We start from the raw sequence: 23932 nt of genomic DNA, 5'->3' as shown, positions 1-23932 counted from the left end.
CTGGCACCTGCAGCTGTTCAAACCACCGCTGTCTGCAGCTGAAGACACCAGCGAGTCCCCAGCTCCAGCACCTTGCCGGGTAACAGCTCCCTGACACACAGGGCTGGACCCACCAAGAGGTCGCTCTGTCCCCAGGCTCGTCCGGAGGGCAGCTCTCGGCACGGGAGCCGCTGGGGGACCTGTCCCTGGGGCCGGCTGGCAGTGGGGCACGGCCCCAGCTCCCTGCCGGGTGCTGGCCTGCAGCCTGTGTCCCGTGGCTCCAGAAAATCCCCCTGGGAGCTCCTGCCCAGCCTGCAGGTTGCCAGGTGCCCCGGGGCGATGTCACCTCGTCGCCATCCCAAGCGCGCCCAGGGGCTGCCAAGCCTGCCAGGAACAGCTGAGCTGCCCCCTCTGCTCCCCGGGGGCCTCTGCAAGGTCAGCCCCAGGCACCCTCCCCACCGGCACTTTGCCTCTCTGCCCTCAGCTGCCGTCCGGTGAGACCTCGGCCGGGCTGAGAGCTGTGGGAGGGCAACCTGCTGGAGTTCAGGCAGGGCAAGGGTAGGGTCCTGCACCCCCCCCCCGCAGCAGCACAGCTGAGGGGGGACCTGCTGGGAGTCACCTCCAAGGAGAAGGACCTGGGAGTGCTGGGGGACAAGATCACCGTGAGCCAGCAACATCCCCTCACGGCCAGCAAGGTCAACGGTGTCCTGGAGGCTGAGGGAGGTTCTCCATCCTCCCCACTCAGCCCTGGGGAGGCCACCAGTGGAGAACTGGGTCCAGGGCTGGGCTCCCCAGGTCAAGAGGGACAGGGAACTGCTGGAAAGGGGACAGCAAAGGGCTGCAAAGCTGCTGAGGGGCCTGGAGTAGCTCTGTGAGGAGCAAAGGCTGAGAGCCCTGGGGCTGAGAGCCTGCAGAGGAGCAGCCCCAGAGGGCAGCTGAGCAATGCTCAGCAAGAGCTGAAGGAGCTGTGGGGGGCAAGAGGCTGGGGCCAGGCTCTTGGCTGCATTCCCTGCTCCTGGCAGCTCTGCTCCCTGAGCACACAACGCCGCTCGGATCCTGGTCTGCTCCCTCAGCAAGGCTTTCCCTGGGCCGGGGGCACGGTGGGGAAGGGAGAGCAGGGGGGGCCAGCAGGAAGGGGGGAGCTGGGGCAGGCAGCTGGGAGCAGGAGCACGTGGAGCCCTCTTGGCCTCACCTGCACAAAAGGAGCTTTGTGCTGGAGCTCCCGGGCAGAGCAGGAATGTCTGCTGGAGCCTGGAATGTCTGCAGGAAGCTGGAGAGGAGAGCTCCTCGCTCGGCTTCAGCAGGCTCCCAGGAGCAGCAGAGGGGCACCGAGCGCTCAGCAGCCAGGGAAGGGACAAGAGGGACAGGGGCCTGGGCAGCTGCCTCTGCTAAAGGCCTTCCACATCTGCCCCTGGCACCAGCTGCCCCAGCACGCTCCTGGCAGGGCCGGGAAAGCTGCTTCCATGGGCTTGGTGTCAGAGCATGGGACAGCAGGACAGGGGGACAGCAGGACAGGACGGAGGGGCAGAAGGGCAGAGGGATGGGACAGAGGAACAGTGACACAGACAGGACAGTGGGACACAGGGATAGAAGGACAGCAGGACGGGGGGGCAGTGGGATAGCAAGAAAAGGGGACAGGGGGGCAGCTGGGCAGCAGGACAGGTGGTCAGGTCAGGATGGTGGGAAAGTGAAATGCCAGCATGGTGAGATGGTGGCATGGCAGGGTGGTGGCATGGCAGGGTGGGGGGATGACAGCATGGTGGGATGGGTGGGATGGTGGAACAGAGAGAGACAGCAGGATGGCAGGACTGTGGGATGGTAGGGCAGAGATGACAGCATGTTGGGATGGCAGGATGGTGGGATGGCAGTACAGCAGGATGGTGGCACGGCAGGGTGGTGGCACGGCAGGGTGGTGGGACAGTGGGACGGTGGGACGGTGGGACAGCCCCCAGCGCTTGCAGGAGCTGCGACTTGGGTTGAATGCTTCCAGCTCCCTCCACGCCGGTTGGTCCCGCGCACCTCCCGGGCATGCCCAGGCCGCAGGAGCCGACCCCTGCCCTCCGCCCTCTTGCCAGCCCCGCGGCGGAGCGCCGGGGAGCCCCCAGCGCCGCTGCCCTTCCCCCTTGCCCCCTTCCCTTCCCTGCCGCTTTGACGCCCGGGCCGCTCCCAGCCGCGCCGAGACACCGGAGCCGCCCTGCCCGGCGCGCCCCGCCCCGCCGCAAGCCATTGGTCGGGAGCGGCCGCTGCCGGCCGCGGATTGGTCGGGAGTGGCTGGGGGCGCAGCGGCGGTCGCCAATGAAAGGCGGCGGGCGAGGCGGCGGGGCCCGAGCGGCGGCGGGAGCGGAGCGGAGCGGGATGGAGCCGAGCGCAGGGCTGCAGGAGGTGGGTCCGGCCGGGGGGACGGGGCGAGGGACGGAACGACCGACGGACAGCCAGTCAGTCCGGGCAGGGCAGGCGGCAGCCGGGGAGCGGCTGCGTGCGAGGGCTGTGTGCGGAGCGGGAGCGGCTGCGCACCTGGGAGCTGCGGGCACCGGCGCGGCTGGGAGGTTGCAGCTGGTTTGGGGTTTCCCCCTCAACATCCCCGCAGCTGCCCCCAGCCTGCGCTGCGAGCGCTCAGAGCGGCTGAGGAACGGGTTTGGGGGTTTGCTGGAGAAAAGGAAGCGCAGAGGAGACGCTCTGGCTCTCTACAGCTCCTTGAGGGGCAGCTGCAGCCAGGTGGGGGTCGGTTTCTACCCCTATAGGCGAAGAGAAAACAGCCTCAAGTTGCCCCCAGGGGAGGTTTAGGTTGGCCATGAGGAACAATTTCTTCCCGTTCGAGGGTTGTCCAGCCCAGGCTGCCCAGGGCCGTGGTGGAGTCCCCATCCCTGCGGGGACTGCCAAGCCCTGGCGATGCGATGCTGGTTCAGCGGTGCCCTGGCAGTGCTGGGGTTACGGTTGGATGTGATGCTCTTAAGGGTCTTTTCCAACCCAAACCATCCGGTGGTACTCACTGCCTCCCTGGAGCGGAGGAGCTGAGCCCGTGGCTCCGGGGCAGCTGCCGTCAGGGTGGCAGTTTGCTCCCATTTCGCTCCCGTTTCTTCCCTGCTCGCTGCGTGGTCTGATTAAAGACTTCCTGGAGCCCTCTGGAGCAAGGCTGCCCCAGGCACTGCTGCTGGGCAGCTTTGGAGCGAGGTCCTGGAGCAGCGGATGCAGAGGAGGAATGTCACAGCTGGGGTGACTATGAGCAGGGTGATCTTTAAGGTCCCTTCCAACCCAAACCACTCCCTGAGTGGACAAAAGGAACCTCTCTGATTTTTCCCGTGCCTCTGCTGGGTAAATCCAACTGGATGCAGTGGCCACCTGGGCACACACCAGCTCCAGGGCTGGGTTCGTTCCTACTTCTGGGCTTGTGCTCAGAGCTGCTCTTTGTTGTCTCAGGCGAGCAGCCTGGGGCTCTGCCCACCCTGCTCCCAGCCGCTGCCCTTGCTGGGGGCTGCTCTTCTCCTTGCAGACCCCTCTGGAAGGGGTCCACCCCTCGTGCTCCGGCTGTCCAAGCTTTGCTCCCCCGGGAGGCCCTTGGCCACGGTGTCTTTTGATGAGCAAAAGCACCAGAATAGCCAAAGCCCTCCTGGCACGGGCTGAAGCTGGCTGGGAGGGATTTGGACTGCTCAGCCAGCCCCGTGTGGAATGGGCGGTGGGCAGCAGCTGCTCTGCCGACCTTCCTCACGGTACCTTTGTCCCTGCGTGGTTAGGGGATGAGTTCACCTCCCCCTGTCGCCACTTCTCAGCTTCCACACTGTTCTGATGCCATCTCCCGAGGGCAAACGGCCCCCACTGGGCAGCGCTGTGCCCTGGGCACGGGGGCGCCCCTGGACCCTCCCCTGTATGACCTTCTATGTGGAGCTTCTTACCGGTGGCGTCCTTGGAGTCCCTCCCTGGCTGTTGGGACAGGCAGGAGGATCCCGGCCCTGCCCCCGGGGTGCAGCTCCCTCTCTCCCTGGTCGGTTTCAGCTCTGCCCCTGCTGCATTTGGACCCCCTGGAGCTCCTTGCAGGTCCTCCTGGGCAGGTGTTGGTGTTTGGCAGTGCAGCCTGGGTGCCCCTGCCCTGCCATGCCCTCTCCAGCCTGATGCCCCTGCCCGTGTCCTGCCATGCCTCATGCTGGGGTGGGAGTGAGGTGGCTGCAGCTCTGCTGACCCCCACAGAGCCCCTGTCTGTGCTTGCCAGTGAGGGCAGGCAGGTGGAGTGCCCTTGTCCCCAGAGGTGTGTGGGGCTGGTGAGGACCTGCCAGGAAGGTCTCCTCTGATGTGTCAGCCCCAGAGCCCCCGAGCAGTGTCCTGTGCCAGCAGCTCTGCATTGCTGATAACTCTCAGGCATGTCCTCAGGGGCCTGATTGGTGCAGCCTCTGTGGGAGGGCACCTCTGGGTGCCAACTGGATGCCCTTGGGAAGCTCTTGCCAGGCACTGAGTGCATTCTGATCCTGCAGCAGTGAGCAGTGGCCCCTTCCCAGGGGCAGCTGCAGCTGGGGGGGGTCTGTGTGCAGTCCATGCTGGTCAGACATTGCTGCCTTGTCTGGAGTGCTGCTGCCAGGGCTCGGGGTGGGAGGTGAGCAGGGTGGAGCCCCTGCCAGCACCCACAGGCTGGGGGTCCCTTGGGGAGGGAGTGCAGAGCAGGGCTGGGTGTGGGCAGCAAGGAGAGCTGAAGAGAGCAGTGCTGTGGAGCAGAGCTGCACCTCAGCAAAGCAGCCTCTGCCCCAGCCCCATCTGCCAGCAGCTGCTGCAGCATCACCACAGGGGAGGCTGTGGGCTGGGGGAGGGCAGATTGAGACTGGAGGGGAGGAAGAAATTCTTGAGAGTGAGGCTGGGGAGACTCTGGCACAGGCTGCCCAGGGAGCTGTGGCTGTGCCCTCCCTGGAGGTGTTCAGGGCCAGGCTGGATGAGACCCTGAGCACCCTGGGCCGGTGGGAGGGGTCCCTGCCCATGGCAGGGGGCTGGAGCTGGATGAGCTTGGAGGTCCCTTCCAACCCACCCTGTGATGGAGCAGTGAAGCTGCCCAGGGCTGTGGCTGAGGGCTTCCAAGGTGCCTGGAAGGCTTCCTGGGGGCAGGCAGCAAGCATCATGCTTGGCTCCACTTGGTGGCAGGGTGAAGGAGGGGATGTCCTCTTGAATGTCCCTGAGAGCTGTGAAGGTGACAGCCTGCAGGGGAAGGCTCTGGTGGTGCTGTGAGGTCCTCCCAGGGGTGCTGAGTGTGGAGTGAGGCAGGTGGGAGGCTCTGGGGCTGCTCTGCCCCTCTCCTGCCACCCCAACTGAAACTGGGCAGGGTGCTATGGAAAGGAAGGAGAAGTCCTACCTGGTCTGCACTCAGATGATCTGAAAGGACCTCCCCAGGGCAAGAGCAAGGGAGCTGCCCCTGCAGAGCCTGGCTGGGGGCCTGAGCGGTCCCTGCCCCGGGGGGCAGCGGCCGGCCGCTGCCTTTCCTGCCCCCGGGGCAGGGCGCTGCTCCTGGGCACGCCTGGCAGCCTGGCAGCCGTTCATTTGCCTTGGCAGCACCTCCCAGCCGGTCTCAGCAGGCCGGGGAAGGCGCCTGGAAGCGATTAGGGCCGGCGGCGGGGCCCTGGCACGGTGCTTGCCAAGCGCTGCTGGCTTTAATCGCCCTGGCTGCCGTGCCCAGCGCCCGGGGAGCGGCGGCGAGCAGGGGGCAGCTCTGCCTGGCAGCAGGGCTGTTTGCAGCCCAGCTGCAGCGCTCCAGCCCCACCTGAAGATACAGTGGGGCTGGCTGGCACGGCCTGCCTGGCTGGAGCTGCCTCAGCTGGCTGCCAGCAGCAGGCTTTGTGGTGCTGCTCTGGCTCCCCTCAGCCCCTTGTCAGCAGGGCAAAACCAGCCCCAGGCTCACAGCGCTGCTCCCAGCCAAGGTGAAGCTGGCTCAGGTCCTGCAGGGTTGGGCTCTTGTTCCTGCTTCAGGTGCTTTGGGGCTTGTTTCAGGGTAGCCAAAGTAGGGCAGGGCTGCTTGTGACAGGAGGAGAGGGAATGGGTGGAAGCTGGGAGAGGGGAGGCTGAGACTGGAGGTGAGGCTGGGGGGGCACTGGCACAGGCTGCCCCGGGGGGCTGTGGATGCCCCCTCCCTGGAGGTGCCCAAGGCCATGGGGATGGGGTCCTGAGCAAGCAGAAGCTCAGAGCTGCACGGAGGGAAGTTGGTTCCTTCTGGAAAGGCTCTTCCTGGTGGCCGTGGGCTTGGGCCCTGGCTGGCAGCTTGTGCACGGCTGTGCCACCCCCTGTGCCCCTCTGAAGGCTGGAGCCTGCTGGTGGGGCTGAGCTGGGCTGCCAGAGCAATGTCCCTGTGCAGCAGCCCAGGGGAGGAAGCTGTGCTGCAGCTGGCAGGGCAGCAGATGTTGGTCCTGGTGCAGAAACCTGGAGAGCTCCCAACCAGCATTTATAGAGATGAAGTCACGGAGCAGCCCAGGGGTTAAGGAGCTCCTCTGGGGCCTTGGAGCTCCATCCAGCCCCAGCAGACACAAGTCACAAGTCACCAAGTGCCTCAGGCTGTGCCTGCAGTGTTTGCTTAGGCTCAGCTGCTGCTCCTGGGCTTGGTTTTTCCCCAGGGGAAATCTTGTTGCAGCCATTCAGGAGAAGAGACCTTCAGATGGCCTAGCAGGGAGCTCCTGCTCCCCTTGGAGGAGAGGAAGGGTTCCAGGGCAGCTCTTTGCAGTGGCAGAGCAGACTTCCCTCATGCTGGCTGCCAGCCTGGTTCCTCCTGCTGCCCTCTCACCTGCTCTGAACCTTGGACCAGCTGCTGGCAGCCTCTGAGCTGCTGCAGTGCAGTCACTGCCACCTGCAGCAGGGACCCTTGCTGGCTGCACTGGATGGTGCCAGAGGCAAAGTGCATGAGAAGCAGTTGAGAGAACCCCAGCATGGTGGTGGGATGGGGAGGCACCTCTGGAGCTCACCCAGCACAACCCCCTGCTCCAGCAGGGCTGCCACAGCAGCTTGCCCAGCAGCACAGTGCCCAGGGGGGGTTGGAAGCTCTCCACACCAGGAGACTCCACAACCTCTCTGGGCAGCCTGCTCCAGGCCTCCAGCACCCTCACAACAAACAACTTTCTCCTCCTGCTCAGGTGGAACCTCCTGGGTTCCAGTCTGTGCCCCTTGTGCCATCCCTGGGCACCACTGAGCAGAGCCTGGCCCCAGCCTCTTGCCCCCCACAGCTCCTTCAGCTCTTGCTGAGCATTGCTCAGCTCCCTCTGGGGCTGCTCCTCTGCAGGCTCTCAGCCCCAGGACTCCATGCAGTGGCTCTGTGCCCTTGGGGCATCTCCAGCTTTCCTCTGCCCACCTCCTCAGCTGTAAAACACACAGAGAAGAGCTGAGAAGCCATTCAGGAGCAAATCCCTGGTGCTGCTGGGAGCAGCTCCTGCAGGGCAGCAGGTCAGGGGGCTGAGGACCCTCCATGGTAGCTCAGCACCTTCTGCTGGCTCTGGAGGGGGCTGGTGGTGCTGACACTCAGCTGAGCACTCTGGGCCTCACCCCAGGGGCTGCTGAGTTAAGTTTTGGGGTGGGCCCTTCCCGTTCCACACCTCCTCACAGCCTGGCTGGGCTCCACCATCAAGGCCAAGTGTCTGAAGCTGGTGGGAAAAGCTCTCCCTGTGCTGCTGCAGAGCTTGCCCTTCCCTTATCAATCCCCATGGCACTGGGGGGGAGGGAATGCTGCCAGCTCTGTGCTCTGGGAAGAGAGAGATGTTTGCAGCAGCTCTGCTGCTCTTGTGCCTCAGTCCTCCTGGAGCTGGAGATCTGGCAGCTCCACTGAAATATTTCCCCTGCTGTCCCTGCCTTTTCCTGCCCTTTTTTTTTGTGCTTGCTGAAATAAAAGGCACCAAAGTTGATGGCCTGCAGGGCTGGATGCCAGCAAGGGCTGCTGCTCCCCCAGGTGAGGCCACCTCAGAGAGCAGCAGGCTGGAAGGGACCCCCAAGGGCATCTTGGCCACCCCCTGCAGGGACAGCTCCAGCCAGAGCAGGCTGCCCAGGGACACAGCCAGGCTGAGCCTGAGTGTCTCCAGGGCTGGAGCCTCAACCCCCTCCCTGTGCAGCCTGTCCCAGGCTCTCCCTGTGCAGAACTCCCTCCTGATGCCCAACCTACCTCTGCCCTGCCCCAGGGGATCTGGAGGTTGAGTCCAAGCCCCTGCCAGAGCAGGCTCACCCAGGGCAGGCCAGGCAGGAACACATCCAGGAGGACCTTGAAAGGCTCCAGGGATGGAGGCTGCACCACCTCTGCCCAGCCTGCTGCAGGGCTCTGCCACCCTGCAAGGCAAGAAGTTCCTCCTGGTGTTTAGCTGGAGCTTCCTCTGTCCATTCCCTCCCTGCCCCCTCTGAGCTCTGTCCCAGCTCATTAATGAGCACAGGCTAATTGCTGCCCACCCCTGAGCTCCTCGAGGACTGTGCTGAGCAGGCTGCTGCCAGCCACAGGAGCACAGGGTGGCTTTGCCCCTCTGGCCAAGGGGAGGGTCTCACAGGTGGAGCTGTTCCTCTCCAGGATCCCCTGGAGCTGGAGGGAGCCCAGCCAGAGGCTTGAGGTGGTCCTGGTGCTGCAGCCAGGCTCTGGGCACCCAGTGCTGCCTGAGGGTCTCCCGGGAAGGGTTTGTGCTGAGCTTGCTGTGGGGGTGGGGAGGTGGAAGGAGGCTCTGCAGGGCTGCTTGTGGAACTTGCAGGAGTTCCCTGGAAGCCAACTTTCCCTCTTCCCTCCCTGGGAAGGAGGAGCAAACATACTTGAGGTGCTGACACGTCTCCAGCGCCGCTGGGGCTCCAAATAAGGCCTGGAGCAGCGAGGGCTGCTGGGCTCCAGAAGCCTCTGCAGGAGCTCCCTGCCTGGCCAGAGCCTTCTGGAGCTGGGGCTGCTCCCAAGGGCCCTGCCAGAGGCTGGGGATCAGCAGCTGGCCCTGAGCAGCTGCAGGGGGGGATGCTGCAGGGGGGGATGCCGCTCATGGGGCTGCCCTCTGGGGGCTCTGCCCTGGGGGCTGTGGTGTGAGCTGGAGTGAGGGTGGCCCTGCCTGTGCAGCTCCCTCCTGCAGGCTGCAGCAGGCTTTGCTTAAGGCCACGTTGGCCAAACTTGGCCAAGCTCTGGACCTAGCTGCAGGCCTGAGCTCCCCACCCTGCAGCCATGCTCTGCACCCTGCAAGTCCTGCCCTCAGCAGCAGGCTGCTGGCCCCTGCTGCTGAGCACAGGGCTGTCCTCTCCTGGGCCAGAGCTGCCTGCATGCCCTTCTGCCTGTGGGGCTGTGGGAGGCACCTGAGCCTTGCAGGGTGCTTTTCCCATCAGCAGCTCCCTGGGTGATCAGACCAAGGCCCCTGTGGGCATGCAGCAGGAAAGGGAACTGAAGGCTTTCCCCAGGGAGCATCCTGGAGCAGGCAAAGATCTCCAGCCAGCATCCTCTGCTGCAGCAGCTGCTGGAGCAGCTGGAGCCTCCCTGGGGCCATCTGGTCTGTGACTGAGGCAGGGCTGTGCTGTGCTCAGCTGCTGCAGGTCACCACTCAGTTCTCAGCCCTGTCTTGGCCCTGAGCAGAGCCAAGGGTGTGCTGCACCTCTGGTGCTGGGCTGCTTCATGAGGAGGCTGGGAAGGACCTTCCAGTTCTTGGTGGCATCTCCAGGGCAGCTGGGTGGGACAGCAGCATTCTCTCCATGTGCCCTTGAGAGCTGTCCCCTGGCACCAGGCTCAGTGGTCAGCTTCAGGAGACCCTCTGAAGGGCTCTTGGCCAAGGTGGTGCTGGGCTGGCTGGGGGCTGAGGACACAGCAGGAAGCTGCAGGCTGAGCTGAGCACCACAGAATGGTTTGGGTTGGAAGAGCCCTCTAGGGTCATCCAGTCCAGCCCAACCCCACCATGGCCATCAAACCATGGCCACAAGGTCCCTGAACACCCCCAGGGCTGCAGGGAAGGCTCAGAGGGAGGTGGCCAAAGGGGTTCAGAGCAGCTGCTGCAGATAACCCCCTGGGGAAGGGTTGCTGCAGGAGGCACTTCACAGAGTCCCAGCATGGGGGGGGTGGGAAGGGAGCTCTGGAGCTCCCCCAGCCCAAGCCCTACCCAAGCAGGGCACCCACAGCAGCTTGCCCAGGAGCACAGTGGCCACTCCAACACCTCCCTGTGCAACCTCTTCCAACGCCTGGAGGAGGCTGGTGGGCTTGGACAGGCTCAGCTTCAGAGTGTGGGTGTTGGGAGAGGCCTTCTGACCTGCCCTGGGGAGCTGAGGAGCCCTCCAGCTCCGCACCCAGCTGGAGCCACTCTCAGGTGTTTCCCTTCTGGCCTCTCCTCAGAGGCTCTCCCTTCTCCCAGCCCTGCCCTGGGTGCTGCTGCCTTTGCCCAGGCAGGCAGCGAGCCCTGGGCTGGTGCTGAGGCTGCTCAGGGAAGCGTTTTTGTGGCCGGGGTGGCCTCAGCTCCTCTCCTTCCACCGCCTCAGAGCTGCCTCCGCGCCGGCCGCGAGCAGCGGGAAGGCTCCGGGAGCAGAGCGCCGGGGGGCAGCCTGCCCAGGCCTGGGCACAGAGCCTGGGCACAGAGCCTGCTCCGCCGCCAGGGGCTGGGGCACAGCCTTCTCCAGCCCTTGGGAGCGTGGCAGAGGTCCTGAACTGGAGGGCAGGGCTGCACCCCCGGGGGCGTGGGCAGCAGGGGGGCTGGGCTGGGTGGGCAGTGCTTGGTGTGCTGGCTGGGGCTGGGGGCTGCAGGGCCTCTCTTTTGCCTTCTCTTTATGAATCTCCTTTCCTGCAGAGCTGAGGAGCTGGGAGGAGAAGCTCCCTAGCTGGGCAGGCAGAGCTCTGCCTAGCCAGCAGGCAGAGCTGTGGGGTCTGGCCCAGAGAGGGGAAGGAGTGGGACAATGGGGGTGGTGGTGATGGGAGGAGGGGGAATGGATTGGAGCTTGGGGAGGGTGGATGGAGGCTGCAGAGGGGGAAGAAATCCTCCAGAGTGAGGGTGGCCAGAGCCTGGCACAGGCTGCCCAGGGAGGCTGTGGCTGCCTCCTCCCTGAAGGTGCTGAAGGCCAGGCTGGATGAGGCCTGGAGCAGCCTGGGCTGGTGGGAGGTGGAGAGGGTTAGGACTGAATGCTCTCTGAGGTCCCTTCCAGCCCAACCCATTCCACAGAACATTGATTGTTTGGTTGGAAGAGGCCTTTGAGCTGATGGAGTCCAACCCTGACCCCAGCAGTGCCAGGGCACCACCAAACCATGGCCCTCAGCACCATCTCCACAGCTATTCAGCCTCCCCGGGGATGGAGACTCCCCCTCTGCCCTGGGCAGCCTGGGCCAGACCTTGGCCATGCTCCCAGCTGGCCTGGGGGCTCCACAGGGGTGGCACTTGGGTGGGAAGAACTTGTTCCACCTCAAGAAACAGGTAGCAGGTCTGCATGGAGGGTGGCCAAATGCTTTGGAAGGTCTGAGGCTTGATAGGAGCAGGGACAGAGGAGGGCAACAGAGCTGGGGAAGGGGCTGGGGAGCAGGGCTGGGGAGGGGCAGCTGAGGGGGCTGGGGGTGTGCAGCCTGCAGCAGAGGAGGCTGAGGGAGACCTCCTTGCCCTCTGCAGCTCCCTGAGAGGAGGCTGCAGCCAGGGGGGGTTGGGCTCTGCTCCCCAGGCTCAGGTGATGGAAGGAGAGGAACTGGCCTGAGGCTGTGCCAGGGGAGGCTGAGGTTGGAGAGGAGGAAGGATTTCTGTGCTGCAGGAGTGGTCAGGGGTTGGAGCAGGCTGCAGGGCTTGGGTTGAAAGCTGCTGACCTCGGAGGGCTTTCCCAGCTGACACAGCTGCGTGCAGCCCAGGGCTGAGGGCTGAGGGCTGTGCTCTGTTCCAGGCGCTGCCGGGGCGGGCTGCGCCCTGCCTGCGCTGCCGCGGGACCTGCCCGGGCTTCGAGCCGCACTCCTGGAGGTACTGCCCTGGCCCTGGGGGGCTGCCCTGGCGCTCGGCCTCCAGGGACTGAGCGCCTGGGCGGAGCTGGGAGGGTGTGCTGTCTGTCTGGGGCTGTGGGGAAGAGAAGATGCTCCCGCCTGTCCCCTGCCCAGGGGGTGCCCGTGGTCCCGGCTGTCCCCTGCCCAGGGGGTGCCCGTGGTCCCGGCTGTCCCCTGCCCAGGGGGTGCCCGTGGTCCCGGCTGTCCCCTGCCCAGGGGGTGCCCGTGGTCCCGGCTGTCCCCTGCCCAGGGGGTGCCCGTGGTCCCGGCTGTCCCCTGCCCAGGGGGTGCCCGTGGTCCCGGCTGTCCCCTGCCCAGGGGGTGCCCGTGGTCCCGGCTGTCCCCTGCCCAGGGGGTGCCCGTGGTCCCGCCTGTCCCCTGCCCAGGGGGTGCCCCTGCCCAGGGGGATGCCCGTGGTCCCCCCTGTCCCCTGCCCAGGGGGTGCCCCTGCCCAGGGGGATGCCCGTGGTCCCCCCTGTCCCCTGCCCAGGGGGATGCCCGTGGTCCCGCCTGTCCCCTGCCCAGGGGGTGCCCCTGCCCAGGGGGTGCCCGTGGTCCCGGCTGTCCCCTGCCCAGGGGGTGCCCCTGCCCAGGGGGTGCCCGTGGTCCCGGCTGTCCCCTGCCCAGGGGATGCCCGTGGTCCCTGCTCTCCCTCCCCCCCCGGGGCCGCTGGGGGCTCCCCCGCCGCAGCCGCAGCTGCTGTCGCTGTCTCCCCGCAGGAAGATCTGCAGGTGCTGCAAGTGCAGCCAGGAGGAGCACAGCCTGAGCTCGGAGCTGGAGGAGGACCTGAAGGTGGGGAGGCTGCTGAGTGGCTCCAGGTACTCCTGGCTGACCACCCGGGCCAAGGGCTGCGGGGGGCTGCGGCTCTACAAGCGCAACCGCATGATCGTCACCAACCCCATCGTGACGCGCAAGGACCCCTCCTTCCACACCATCACCTACGAGTGGGCGCCTCCAGGCCTCACCCAGAAGCTGGTGAGAGCCCCCCGGGGGTGTTGTGGGGAGGGGCACTCCTGGGGGGCATCAGGCCAGGCTGGGAGAGCTGGGGGTGGTCAGGCTGGGGCAGCCTCCCTGCCCCCGTGGCAGCGGGGTTGGAGCTGGAGGATTCTTGGGGTCCCTTCCAAGCCTCCAGGGAGAGCTCCTGGTGGCCTTGCAGTGCTTCAAGAGGACAATCAGGACGCTGGGCACAGACTCTGGAGCAGGGATCCTGCTGGGACAGCACAAGGGGGATGGTTTGGGCTCCAAGAGGGAGACTGAGAGTGGAGAGAAGGGAGAAAGGTTTGAGGCTGAGGGTGGGGAGGGCCTGGCCCAGGCTGCCCAGAGGGGTGGCAGCCCCCAGCCCTTTCCCTCCTGCTTTCCATCCAGAAGAGCCATGTGGGAGCTCCTGGCTGTGGGGTTTGGGGTGTTCAAGCTGTAGCCAGCAGAGCACTTCCCAAAGGGGTGCCTTGAGCTGGGCTGTGGCACCAAATCCTGGTCTGAGAGGGCAGCTTCTGCTCTTCCAGTCCAGCAGAAGGGGTCAGGCTGCTGGGGGCTGCAGCCAGGTTGGACTGGCTTGGCTTGGCTTGGCTTGGCTTGGCTTGGCTTGGCTTGAAAGAAGAGTTGTGGAAGGGCAGCTGCAGCCCCAGGAGGCAGAGCCTGGCTTCTTTCTCTCGGCTCAGTTGCCCTCAGTCCCTTGGAAAGGCTGCCTGGGGGTGGCATGAAGTCTGCTGGGGCTGTGCTGAGCCCTGGCCTTGAATGAGGCACTGAGCCCCCAGGCCTGCTGCTCCCTGGCTGTTTGACCCCAGTGCTGCTGCTCCCAGCCTCCTCTTCTCTTCTCCCCCACTCCTGCCTCTTTTTTCCCCTCCCCCCAGCTCTTGCCTCCTTTTCCTTTCCCCTTCCACCCCAGCTCTTGCTTCCCTTTCTGCCCTTCCCCCCACTCTTGCCTTCTTTCTCTTTCCTTTCCTCTCTGTTGTTTTGTTTCCTTCCCTCTCTCTCCTCTTCCTTCTCTCCCCCTGGCAGGAGCCGGCCCAGCAGCAGTGTTTGTTTAACCACTGCTTGCCTTCCCCTGCTCCCAGAGGGAATCCTGGAGCTGGGCAGGGATGGGCAGGACAATGCTGGCTCTCTTCCACCCAGCTGGTTCCTTGCAGGCTGCCCAGCAGAGCTCTATCACACACCAGGCTTCTGCTGCTCCACAAACTGCTGCCAGCACCTCGGGGCAGGAGCTGCTGCTGGCTTTGAAGGAGGCCCAGGCTCTGCTTTCTTCTTCCCTGGGGCTGAGCTCCCCCTCCATGCTGCCCTCAGCTCTGTGTTTGGGGAGCTCTTAGCGGTCCCTTTGGGCACCTCCTCAGTGCTCAGCAAGAGCTAAAGGGTGGGGGGCAAGGGGATGGCGCCAGGCTCAGTGGTGGGCCTCGGTGGGAGCATCCCTGGGGTGGCACAGAGGGTAAAAGAGGACATGAGGAACAATTGTTGTGCTGCAGGAGTGGTCAGGGCCTGGCAGAGGCTGCCCAGGGAGGTGGTGGAGTCCCCATGCCTGGAGGTGCTCCAGAGCCCTGTGGCCATGGCAGCTGGGGCCAGGGTTTGGTGCCCAGGGTGGGGTTGGGTTGCAGGTTGGACTCTCTTGGAGGTCTTTCCCAACCCAAAGAGCTCTCTGAGGCTCTGCCTCATCAGCTCAGTGACCTGTGGCTGCTGCAGGTCTCCTGGCAGGCAGCTGGAGCTGCGCTGAAGGCAGCTGAGGTGGGAGCTGCCTTGAGGGCTGTCCCAGCTGTGATGAGTTGTGCAGGGCTGTGCCACCCCTTCTGTCCACCCTGCACCGGCCCCTGTGCAGCAAACAGTTAATGTCTCCTGTTGCAAGGTCTCCTCTCGAGTGCTGACCGAGCCAGGAAGCCATCCAGCGCAGGGCGGCCGGGAGCCAACTGGCTGCCCCTCGCCTCCTCACCCTGCCAGAGACCAAACGCCTCCGGTGGGGAACTCCCTTCCCCCGCCGGCTGCGGCCTTAACCCTGCACACCCCGGGGGCCCCAGAGCGCTCACCCAGCCCGGGCAGCGCCCCCAGGGGCTGAGCCCCCCCAGGGGCCGGGCTGAGGCCAGCTGAGGAGGAGGCTTGCTGGGGATGGCTCCGTGGTGTGGGTTCTCCCTGCTGCAGGGCTCCAGGGGAGGGAATCGTGGAAGTGGGTGGCTGGAAAAGCTCTCCCGGGGCTGTGGCAGGGGAAGGGGGAATGGCCTGAGCTGGAAGAGGGCAGATTGAGAGTGCAGATGAGGGTGAGGCTGGGGAGACTCTGGCACAGGCTGCCCGGGGAGGCTGTGGCTGCCCCCTCCCTGGCGGTGCTCCGGGCACATTCCTGCTCCCGGGCAGACCTTGGGGCTCCACTGCTGCCCCTGACAGCCTCGCTCCAGAGCCGTTACAGGACCGGGCACTGCTCTGGGTTGGGAAACACCTTCGGAGGTCATCGGGCAGGGCTGGCTGGGGCCTCGAGCAGCCCGGGCTGGCGGGAGGTGCCCCTGCCCGCGGCAGGGGGGTCGGCGCCGGGAGAGCCTCGGGTCCCCGCCAGCCCCCGCCGCGCACGGAGCATCCCTGGGGCGGGCGGCACCGGCAGCGCCCTGCCGTTCCTGCCCCCCGCCTGAGCCGCCCCTGGGCGCTGTGCCCCCCAGGCCACGCAGTACATGGAGCTGATCCCCGCGGAGCTGCAGCCGGTGGCGGGCACGGCCGGGGCGCTGCAGCGGCGGCGCCAGCTGGCCAGGCAGCTGCCCCTGCACGACCAGGACCCGGCCCAGTGCCGCGGGCTGGCCCCGGGGGAGCTGCAGCTGATGGAGGACTTCGTGGGCAAGTACAAGGCTGAGGCCCTGGGCGTGGGCGAGGTGGCACTGCCCGGCCAGGCCGGCGGCAAGGAGCAAGGGAAGGCTCAGGACGAGAGCGCCGCCGCCCCCGAGCCCCCCGAGGCCACCAACGGGGCCCTGGAGCCTGCCCCCGCCGCAGCACACTACGTGAGTGCCCTCCCTGCGGGGCTGGGGGCCTGCGGGGGTCCTGGCTGTGAGCCTGGGGAGCGCTCAGCCTCGGGCAGGGGTGGGCAGAGGTGGCAGCAGCCCGGGGAGGCTGCCCCTGGGGCACAGCTCTGCTGCCTGGGGGCTGCGCTCTGGAGCCGCCTGGGGACAGCACACCAGCGCCAGCTCCTCTGCACCTCCCTCCCTCACAGCAGAGCCTGTGCTGAGCCATCCAGGTGGGTGCAGGTTCCATCAGCTGCAGGAGCTGCTGACAGCAGCCTGGCAGCTCTGGCAGGCTGGGCATGAGATGGCTCTGGGTGGAGAAAGGTTGGAGCCTGGCCCAGGCTGCCCAGAGAGCTGGGAGCTGCCCCCCGGCTGGCAGCAGTGCGGGGCTGGGGGCTGGGAGCAGCCTGTCCTGGCTGGGGGCTGGGAGCAGCCTGTCCTGGCTGGGGGGCTGGGAGCAGCCTGCCCTGGGCTGGGGGGGCTGGGAGCAACCTGCCCTGGCTGGGGGCTGGGAGCAGCCTGCCCTGCTTGGGGCTGTCCCTGCTGGCTGCGGGGGGCTGGGCTGGAGGAGCTTTGGGGTCCCCAGCAGCTTTGTGTCTGCCCAGCTCAGGCTGTGCTGAGGCTTGGCTGTGAGGGGCAGCTCACAGCAATCACTGCCCTTGCTCCAGAGGGGAAGGAGTCCAGAAGGCACCAAAGCAGCAGCAGGAAGGAAGCTGGAGTGGTTTCCATGGGTGCCTGTGCTGGGAGTGCTCCTCAGGGCAGCTGTGCTGGAGCTGGTGTGTGAAGGAAAACATCCAGGCCAGCCTAAATCACCAGGAGGCTTCTGAGCTCCAGCAGCCTTTGGAACACCTCTGGGCAGCAGGGAAGGGGCCCCAGCACCGTGGTGTCTGCCCTAGGAGCTGAGCCTTCTCCAGGCAGAAAGTCATCTTTAACCCCCCCAGAGCTGGAAGGCTGCTGGTGCCCAGAGCCACCCTTGGACTCGAGCCAAAGCCTGAGCAAAGTTAGCCATGGCCCCACAGAAGCTCGAGGCCAGGGCTGGAGTGAGGGCTCAGGGGGTGTCCAAGGAGCTGCTGCTGGGGGAGCTGCCTCTGCTGGGCAGCAGGGGAGCAGGGCTGGAAAGCAAGGGACCCTTTCTTGGCCAGCACCCCTGGTGAGTGCTGATAAAAGCCTTCACCCTCCCCCTGCACCATGGAGGTGCCAGGTGAGCAGCAGGCTGTGGGCCCAGGCCAGGCTGCAAGAGCCACTTTGAGGGCTGGAGGCTGTGTGGCACCCAGGGCAAGGCCCCAGGCAGAGGAGCAGAGCTCCTGGCTTTGGCAGCAGCTCTGGCTGGCAGGCTGCTGGAGCTGGCAGGCTTCTGCTGTTTGCCCTCACTGATGAGCAGGGCTGGGCTGGCAGGGGCTGGCAGCTGCAGGGTTGGCTTCTCTGGTGCCCTGGCTTGCCCAAATCTGCTGCCCTGGGGAGGCATGGAGGATGTGGAGCTGAAATCCAGCCCCCTGTGATGGCTGCAGAGCCCAGTGGTGTCCAGCTGCCCTCCCCCCTGCCTGCAGCATGGCAGCTCCATGGGCAGGCTCTGTGGCCACACAGAGCAGAAACAGCTTCTGAGCTCCCTCCTGGGCCGGTGTGGAGGAGGCAGAAGCCTGCCTGAGGCTGGCTGTGGTGGCAGGAACGGTGTCAGCAGGCATCTCCCCTTTCAGGCTGGCAGCAGAGCCAAGCCAGCAGACTCTCTGTCTCCTCCTGTGCTGCCTGCAGCCCTCAGAGGCTTTGTGGTGGAAGAGGAGATGCCTGGCAGCAGGGTGGAACCAGCCCAGGAGCTGCAGGCTGAGGGCAGGAGGAGGCAGTGGCAAACTGTGGCTCCAGGGAGAGCTCCTGGTGGCCTTGCAGGGCTTCAAGAGGACAATCAGGAAGCTGGGGACAGACTCCAGAGCAGGGATCCTGCTGGGACAGCACAAGGGGGGATGGTTTGGGCTCCAAGAGGGAGACTGAGAGTGGAGAGAAGGGAGAAAGGTTTGAGGCTGAGGGTGGGGAGAGCCTGGCCCAGGCTGCCCAGAGAGCTGGGAGCTGCCCCCTGGCTGGCAGCAGGGCAGGGCAGGGGGCTTGGGGCTGGGAGCAGCCTGCCCTGGCTGGGGGGGGGGCTGGGAGCAGCCTGCCCTGGCTGGGGGGGGGGGCTGGGAGCAGCCTGCCCTGGCTGGGGGGTGGGGGCTGGGAGCAGCCTGCCCTGGCTGGGGGGTGGGGGCTGGGAGCAGCCTGCCCTGGCTGGGGGGGGGGGGCTGGGAGCAGCCTGCCCTGGCTGGGGGGGGGGGGCTGGGAGCAGCCTGCCCTGGCTGGGGCTGTCCCTGCTGGCTGCAGGGGGCTGCACTGGAGGAGCTCTGGGGGTCCCTGCCCACCAAACCAGTTTGGGGTTCCCTTGGTGGGCAGAGCCCTGGAGCCTCCTGCTGTGCAGCCAGGCTGTAGGAATCCTCCTGGGTCTGATTTGTGTCTCCTCTCCCCCCACTGAAAGCTTGTGGGTTGCAGCTGGAGCCTTGGGCAGCAGAGCTGTGCCCTGGGCACAGAGCAGCCCCTGCCCTGCACTGCTGGAGGGGGCACCTTGCTGTGCCAGTGAGCCCCAACAGGGCACAGCCCACCCCAGCTGCTGCCCCTGCACCCTGCTCTGGCAGGAGGCTTCTCCAGGCTGCAGGGGAGGTGCTGCCAAGGGCCCTGCTGGAGGAGATTCCAGCTGCTGCTGAAGAGCTCTGAAGCCTCTCCCAGGCAGTGATAAAGCACAGACAGAAGCCCTGAGCCCGGCCTGGGCTATCCCTGCCGAGATGGGAACCTGACCAAGAGCTCCTGAGCTGTCAGCTCCCCAGGGAGGGCTGTGGAGCCTGTGCTGAGCTCTTCCAGGCACAGGGGAGCCCAGCTGGGTCCTGTGCCATGGCCTCAGACGCTACAGCTGGAGCCTGCCTGGCCTGGTAGGAGGGGGAGGTGCTGGGCTGAGAGCTGGGCAGGGACAGGAGGCCAGGAGGTGGATGTGAGCAGCAGGGAGAAAAGAGCCCAGGGCTGAGCTCCTCTCACAGCATCCTTGTGCCCAGAGGAGACCTTCAGGATCAAGTCCAACTGTGCAGAGATTCATGGAAGGGCTTGGGTGGGAAGGGACCTTAGAGACCACCCAGCTCCAGCCCCTGCCATGGGCAGGGACTCCTCCCCCAGCCCAGGCTGCTCAAGGCCTCATCCAGCCTGGTCCTGAGCAGCTCCAGGGAGGGAGGGGACAGCCACAGCCTCCCTGGGCAGCCTGTGCCAGGCTCTCCCCAGCCTCCCTGCCAGGAATTGCTTCCTCCTCTCCAGTCTCACTCTGCCCTCCCCCAGCCCCGCCGGGCCCCCGGCTCCGCCCCGCCGGGCCCCCGGCTCCGCCCCGCCGGGCCCCCGGCTCCGCCCCGCCGGGCCCCCGGCTCCGCCCCGCCGGGCCCCCGGCTCCGCCCCGCCGGGCCCCCGGCTCCGCCCCGCCGGGCCCCCGGCTCCGCCCCGCCGGGGCCCCAGCTCCGCCCCGCCGGGGCCCCAGCTCCGCCCCGCCGGGGCCCCAGCTCCGCCCCGCCGGGGCCCCAGCTCCGCCCCGCCGGGGCCCCAGCTCCGCCCCGCCGGGGCCCCAGCTCCGCCCCGCCGGGGCCCCAGCTCCGCCCCGCCGGGGCCCCAGCTCCGCCCCGGGCATCCCTTGGCTTTAGCTCAGGGGGCTTCCACTGGCCAGGTGCTAGCTGCTGGTTGGTAGCTGCTGAGGGTGGGGGGCAAGGGGCTGGGGCCAGGCTCTGCCCAGTGGTGCCCAGGGACAGCACAAGGGGCAGGGGCACAGCCTGGCACCCAGGAGGCTCCATCTGAGCAGGAGGAGAAAGTTGTTTGCTGTGAGGGTGCTGGAGGCCTGGAGCAGGCTGCCCAGAGAGGTTGTGGAGTCTCCTGGTGTGGAGAGCTCCCAGCCCCCCCTGGGCACTGTGCTGCTGGGTGCCCTGCTGGGGCAGGGGGCTTGGCCTGGCCGCCCTCCCTCCCTCCCCCCGAGGGGCTCAGGAAGCCTTGGCGCCGCGGGCACCGCGGGCACCGCGGGCAGGGAGCAGCAGCGGAGCCCTGAGCGCCTGCGCCTCCCCCCGCAGCGCTGCGCGGGCTGCCAGCAGGCGGTGCCCGGCGACTGCCCGGTGGTGTACGCCGACCGCGCCGGCTACAGCCGGCTCTGGCACCCTGCCTGCTTCGTCTGCTGCCGCTGCGCCCAGCCCCTGGTGGACCTCATCTACTTCTGGAAGGGAGGAGCGGCCTGGTGCGGGCGGCACTACTGCGAGAGCCTGCGGCCGCGCTGCGCCGCCTGCGACGAGGTGGGCACCGCGCCGGGCACCCCGGCCTGACACACACCCCCCTCCCCCCCGCCAAGGGGCACCCTCGGCCTGCCCCCCCCCCCCCCCCCCCCCCCGCCAAGGGGCACCCCCAGCCTGACCCCCCCCGGGCATCCCCAGCCTGACCCCCCCCGGGCACCCCCGGCCTGCCCCCCACTCTGCCAAGGGGCATCCCCAGCCTGCCCCCCCCCCCCCCCGCCAAGGGGCACCCCCGGCCTGCCCCCCCCCCCCCCCGGGCACCCCCAGCCTGCCCCCCCCCGCCAAGGTGCACCCCCGGCCTGACCCCCCCCCCCCAGGCATCCCCAGCCTGCCCCCCACCCCCCCGGACACCCCCAGCTTGCCGCCCAGGGCACCCCCGGCCTGCCCCCCCCCTCCGCCAAGGGGCATCCCCAGCCTGCCCCCCCCCCGGGCACCCCCAGCTTGCCGCCCAGGGCACCCCTGGCCTGCCCCCCCCGGGCACCCCCACGGGGCCGGCAGGGGCTGCTGGGCAGCACACAGGGGGAGGGCTTAGACTCCAGGAGGGAGCAGGGAGAAGTGGTTGGCACTGAGGGTGGGGAGAGCCTGGCCCAGGCTGCCCAGAGAGGTGCCCAGAGGAGCTGCCCCCTGGCTGGCAGCAGGGCAGGGGGGGTTGGGCTGGGAGCAGCCTGCCCCGGCCGGGGCTGTCCCTGCTGGCTGCAGGGCTGCAGGAGCTTTATAGAATCCTTTTGGTTGGAAGAGACCTTCAAGGTCACCAAGGCCCACCCTGAGCCCAGCAGTGCCAGGGCACCACCACCCCATGGCACCACAGCCCCAGGGCTCTGGGGAGGGGGTCCCCACCCCTGCCCTGGCAGCCTTTGGAGGTCCCTTCCAGCCCAAGCCACTGCCTGCCTCTGCTCCAGGAGCCTCCTTCAGAGCTTCCCTGGCCCCCTGCTCCTCACCATGCCCTGCCCTTGCCTGGCCTGCCCCTGCTCACCCTCTCACACCTCCTGGGATACCCTCTGGGCGCTGCATGCTTCGGGTGCCGGGCACCAGGGCTGCTCTGGGGGCTGGAGGTGCCTGAAGCAGCCAGGGAGCAGCGGCACAGAGCCATAGGATGGTTTGGGGCCATCCAGCCCAACCCTCAGCCCAGCCCCACCGTGGCCACCAGACCCAGGGCCCACGGCCACTCCATGCATGGTGGCAGCAGGCCCTGGCTGCCTGCCCCCTTTCTGGCTCAGCCACCAGCCAGCCCTGGTTGCTCTTGGGTGCCCAGGGGCTGCCCCCTGCCCATTCCCCAGGCCTGGAAGCCGGGTGGGAGGCGTGGGGCTGGTTCCTCCCTGCTGCTGGTGGTGTGACCAAGCTCTCCTCTCTCTGTCCTGCAGATCATCTTCTCAGAGGACTACCAGCAGGTGGAGGGCATGGCCTGGCACAAGGAGCACTTTGCCTGCCTGGAGTGTGAGACGCTGCTGGGCAGCCAGCCCTTCGTGCTGGCCGAGGGCAGCCTCCTGTGCACCACCTGCAGCCGCAGCAAGCAGCTCTGAGCCGGCCCCAGCTGCCTGCAGGGCTGGGGGCAGGGACAGCAGCAGCAGGAGGCTGCAGCCCAGGCAGCAGCTCTCTGCCCTGCAGGGCTGGGGGCAGGGACAGCAGCAGCAGGAGGCTGCAGCCCAGGCAGCAGCTCTCTGCCCTGCAGGGCTGGGGGCAGGGACAGCAGCAGCAGGAGGCTGCTGCCCTGGGGGAGGGCAGCTGCAGCTGCTGGGGCAGGCTGCTGGGGCAGGGGCAGAGCTGCTGCTGCTGCTTGGTTTCACAAAGCCTCTCTCTCTCCAAGCTGCTGCTGGCTCTGACTCTGCAGTAGCCCTTTGGGGACATCTCAGAGGTGGCTCCTGGCCCCCTCCCCTGCAGGGGTCCCAGCTGCTGCCCCTGGAGGGCCACGCTGGAAGCCTGCCCCAGCAGGCTGCTGCCAGCCCCACCGGGGCCGCGGCTCAGAGCTCAGCTGGGGGCTGGGTCCTGGCAGCCCAGGGGAGGAAGCCAGGGCCACAGCCTGCTCCTCCCTGGCAAGGACCCAGCTGGGGGGGGTCAGCCTGGGGAGGGGGGAAGGGAGCAGCTCAGGCCATGGGAGAGCTTCAGCTGGGCTCCTGGGCTGCCTGTGCCTGCAGCCTCCCCCACAGCAGCTTTGTGCTCCCAGCAGGGTGCTGGGGGGCAGGAGGCAGAGTGGGGCTGGGCCAGGAGCCTGGGGCAGAGGCCTGCAGCTGCCCTGGGGTGGGCTCTGTGCTGGCATGCTGCAGTGCCCCCTCCAGCCCCTGGCAGGGGGCACCACCCTGCTCTGCTCTCTGTCCTGCAGCTCTCCCATCCCTCAGGGAGCAGGTGAGCCCCTGGCACAGGCTGCCCAGGGAGGGGTCCCTGCCCGTGGCTTTGGGGTCCTTCCAACCCAACCCCTCCCCTGCCCCCTGGGAGGCTTTCAGTGCCAGGGGGGTGCTGGGCTGGGGAGGGTCTGGCCAGAGCAGGAGCAAAGGCAGAGGTGTGGCACAGGGCCTCTGGGGCCAGCAGGGATGGGCTGAGGGCAGAGAGTCTCTCCTGGGACTTGGACCAGGACCTTCTGCCCCTGCTGTGTCCTCTCCAGGGCTCCAGATGAAAGCCCCTGGCTGAGGACCCCTGGTCCCTGGCTGGATGTGTCCCTGGCCCTCAGCCCTCCCCCTGCACCCCCAGCATAGGGCCCTGAGGGGCCAATGGCACCAAGCCCCCAGCTCAGCCCCATCCTGCTGTGGTCTTTGATGTCCCTGCACCTCCCTGGAGGTGTCCCCAGCCCCTGGAGCTGCTGAGCTGAGCTCATCTCTCTGCCCTGCTCTGGGGCACATCCCAGGCCCTGCTCAGCAGAGAGGGAGATGAAATCCTCCCTTCCTCTCCCCCTCCCCACGGCTGACACCGCAGAGGATGTTCCTGAGGCTTCCAATAAACCACTTGTGGGCAGTCTGCTTCGGCTCCCTCCCTGCTCCTGGGCTGGGGGAGCTGCCCCAGGGAGGGCCAGGAGGAGGGGAGCTGCTGAGGAGGAGGAGGGGAGGAGGAAGGTCCCAGCTGCTGCTGCCAGGCAGAGGCAGAGCCAAGGGCAGGGGCCAGGGGGGGCAGAGCTGCTGGGAGGTTGTGCCCCTGGGCTGGGCTCTGCCCACCCCAGCAGCAGCCAGCAGCCAGGGGCTGGCTCTGGGGGCTCCTGGCTGCAGCCCTGGGCACTTGGCCTTGCTCTGAGCAGGGCCCAGCCCCCCAGGTGCCTCCTGGGCAGGGTTTCCTCTCCTGGGAGCTCCTTTCCTTCCTCCCCCTGTGGGAGAGGCATTTCCTTGCCCCCCCAGAGCAGGCTGGCTGAGCAGGGCCAAGCTGATGGCTTCAGCACCTGAGCTCTCTGGGACACAAGCAGTGAAGCAGCCCAGGGGCTCCCACCCCCCCCTGCTGAAGCCCCCTGCAGAGCCCTGGGGCTCTGCTGCTGCAGACACTTGGGGCTGAGGGCTGGGGGGAGCTGCTTGGTGCCTCCCAGCTCAGCTCCCTGGCTGAAGCCTCTGCAGCAAAGCAGCCAAAGGGTGATGGGAAGGGTCCCTGGGACCCTCACTCCCCAGGCCCAGACCAGCCTCAAGCTGGGGACTGAGCAGCACAGGCTGGAGGAGAGCCCTGGGACTGGGCTGGGGCCCCTCAGGCTTTGCAGCCACATGGAGCAGGGTCCCTCTGGGAGCACCCCCAGCCCCCCAGGCACACCCCCAGGCACAGGGGTCTGGGGGTGCACACAAACTCTGCCTGCACCTGCCCCCAGCAGGACAGGACCCAGCCCCAGC

The 23932-nt window shown here is 67.3% G+C and overlaps 1 protein-coding gene across 1 annotated transcript; it reads left to right on the top strand.

Annotated features, from left to right (window-relative positions):
* The first annotated feature begins 2007 nt into the window (after positions 1-2007).
* LMCD1 (LIM and cysteine rich domains 1) lies at positions 2008-21684 on the top strand. Its single transcript, XM_054167796.1, has 7 exons — positions 2008-2612; positions 5938-5947; positions 11767-11840; positions 12580-12835; positions 15487-15819; positions 19929-20144; positions 21503-21684. The coding sequence occupies exons 1-7, from the start codon at positions 2008-2010 to the stop codon at positions 21659-21661; spliced, it is 1653 nt and encodes a 550-aa protein (XP_054023771.1). The 3' UTR covers positions 21662-21684.
* The last annotated feature ends 2248 nt before the right edge of the window (positions 21685-23932 follow it).

This window comes from Dryobates pubescens, chromosome 1 (genome assembly GCF_014839835.1).
Source record: "Dryobates pubescens isolate bDryPub1 chromosome 1, bDryPub1.pri, whole genome shotgun sequence".
Lineage (NCBI taxonomy): Eukaryota > Metazoa > Chordata > Aves > Piciformes > Picidae > Dryobates > Dryobates pubescens.
The sequence above is the reverse complement of the archived record's forward strand: the minus strand, read 5'-3'. Positions and strand labels throughout refer to the sequence as shown.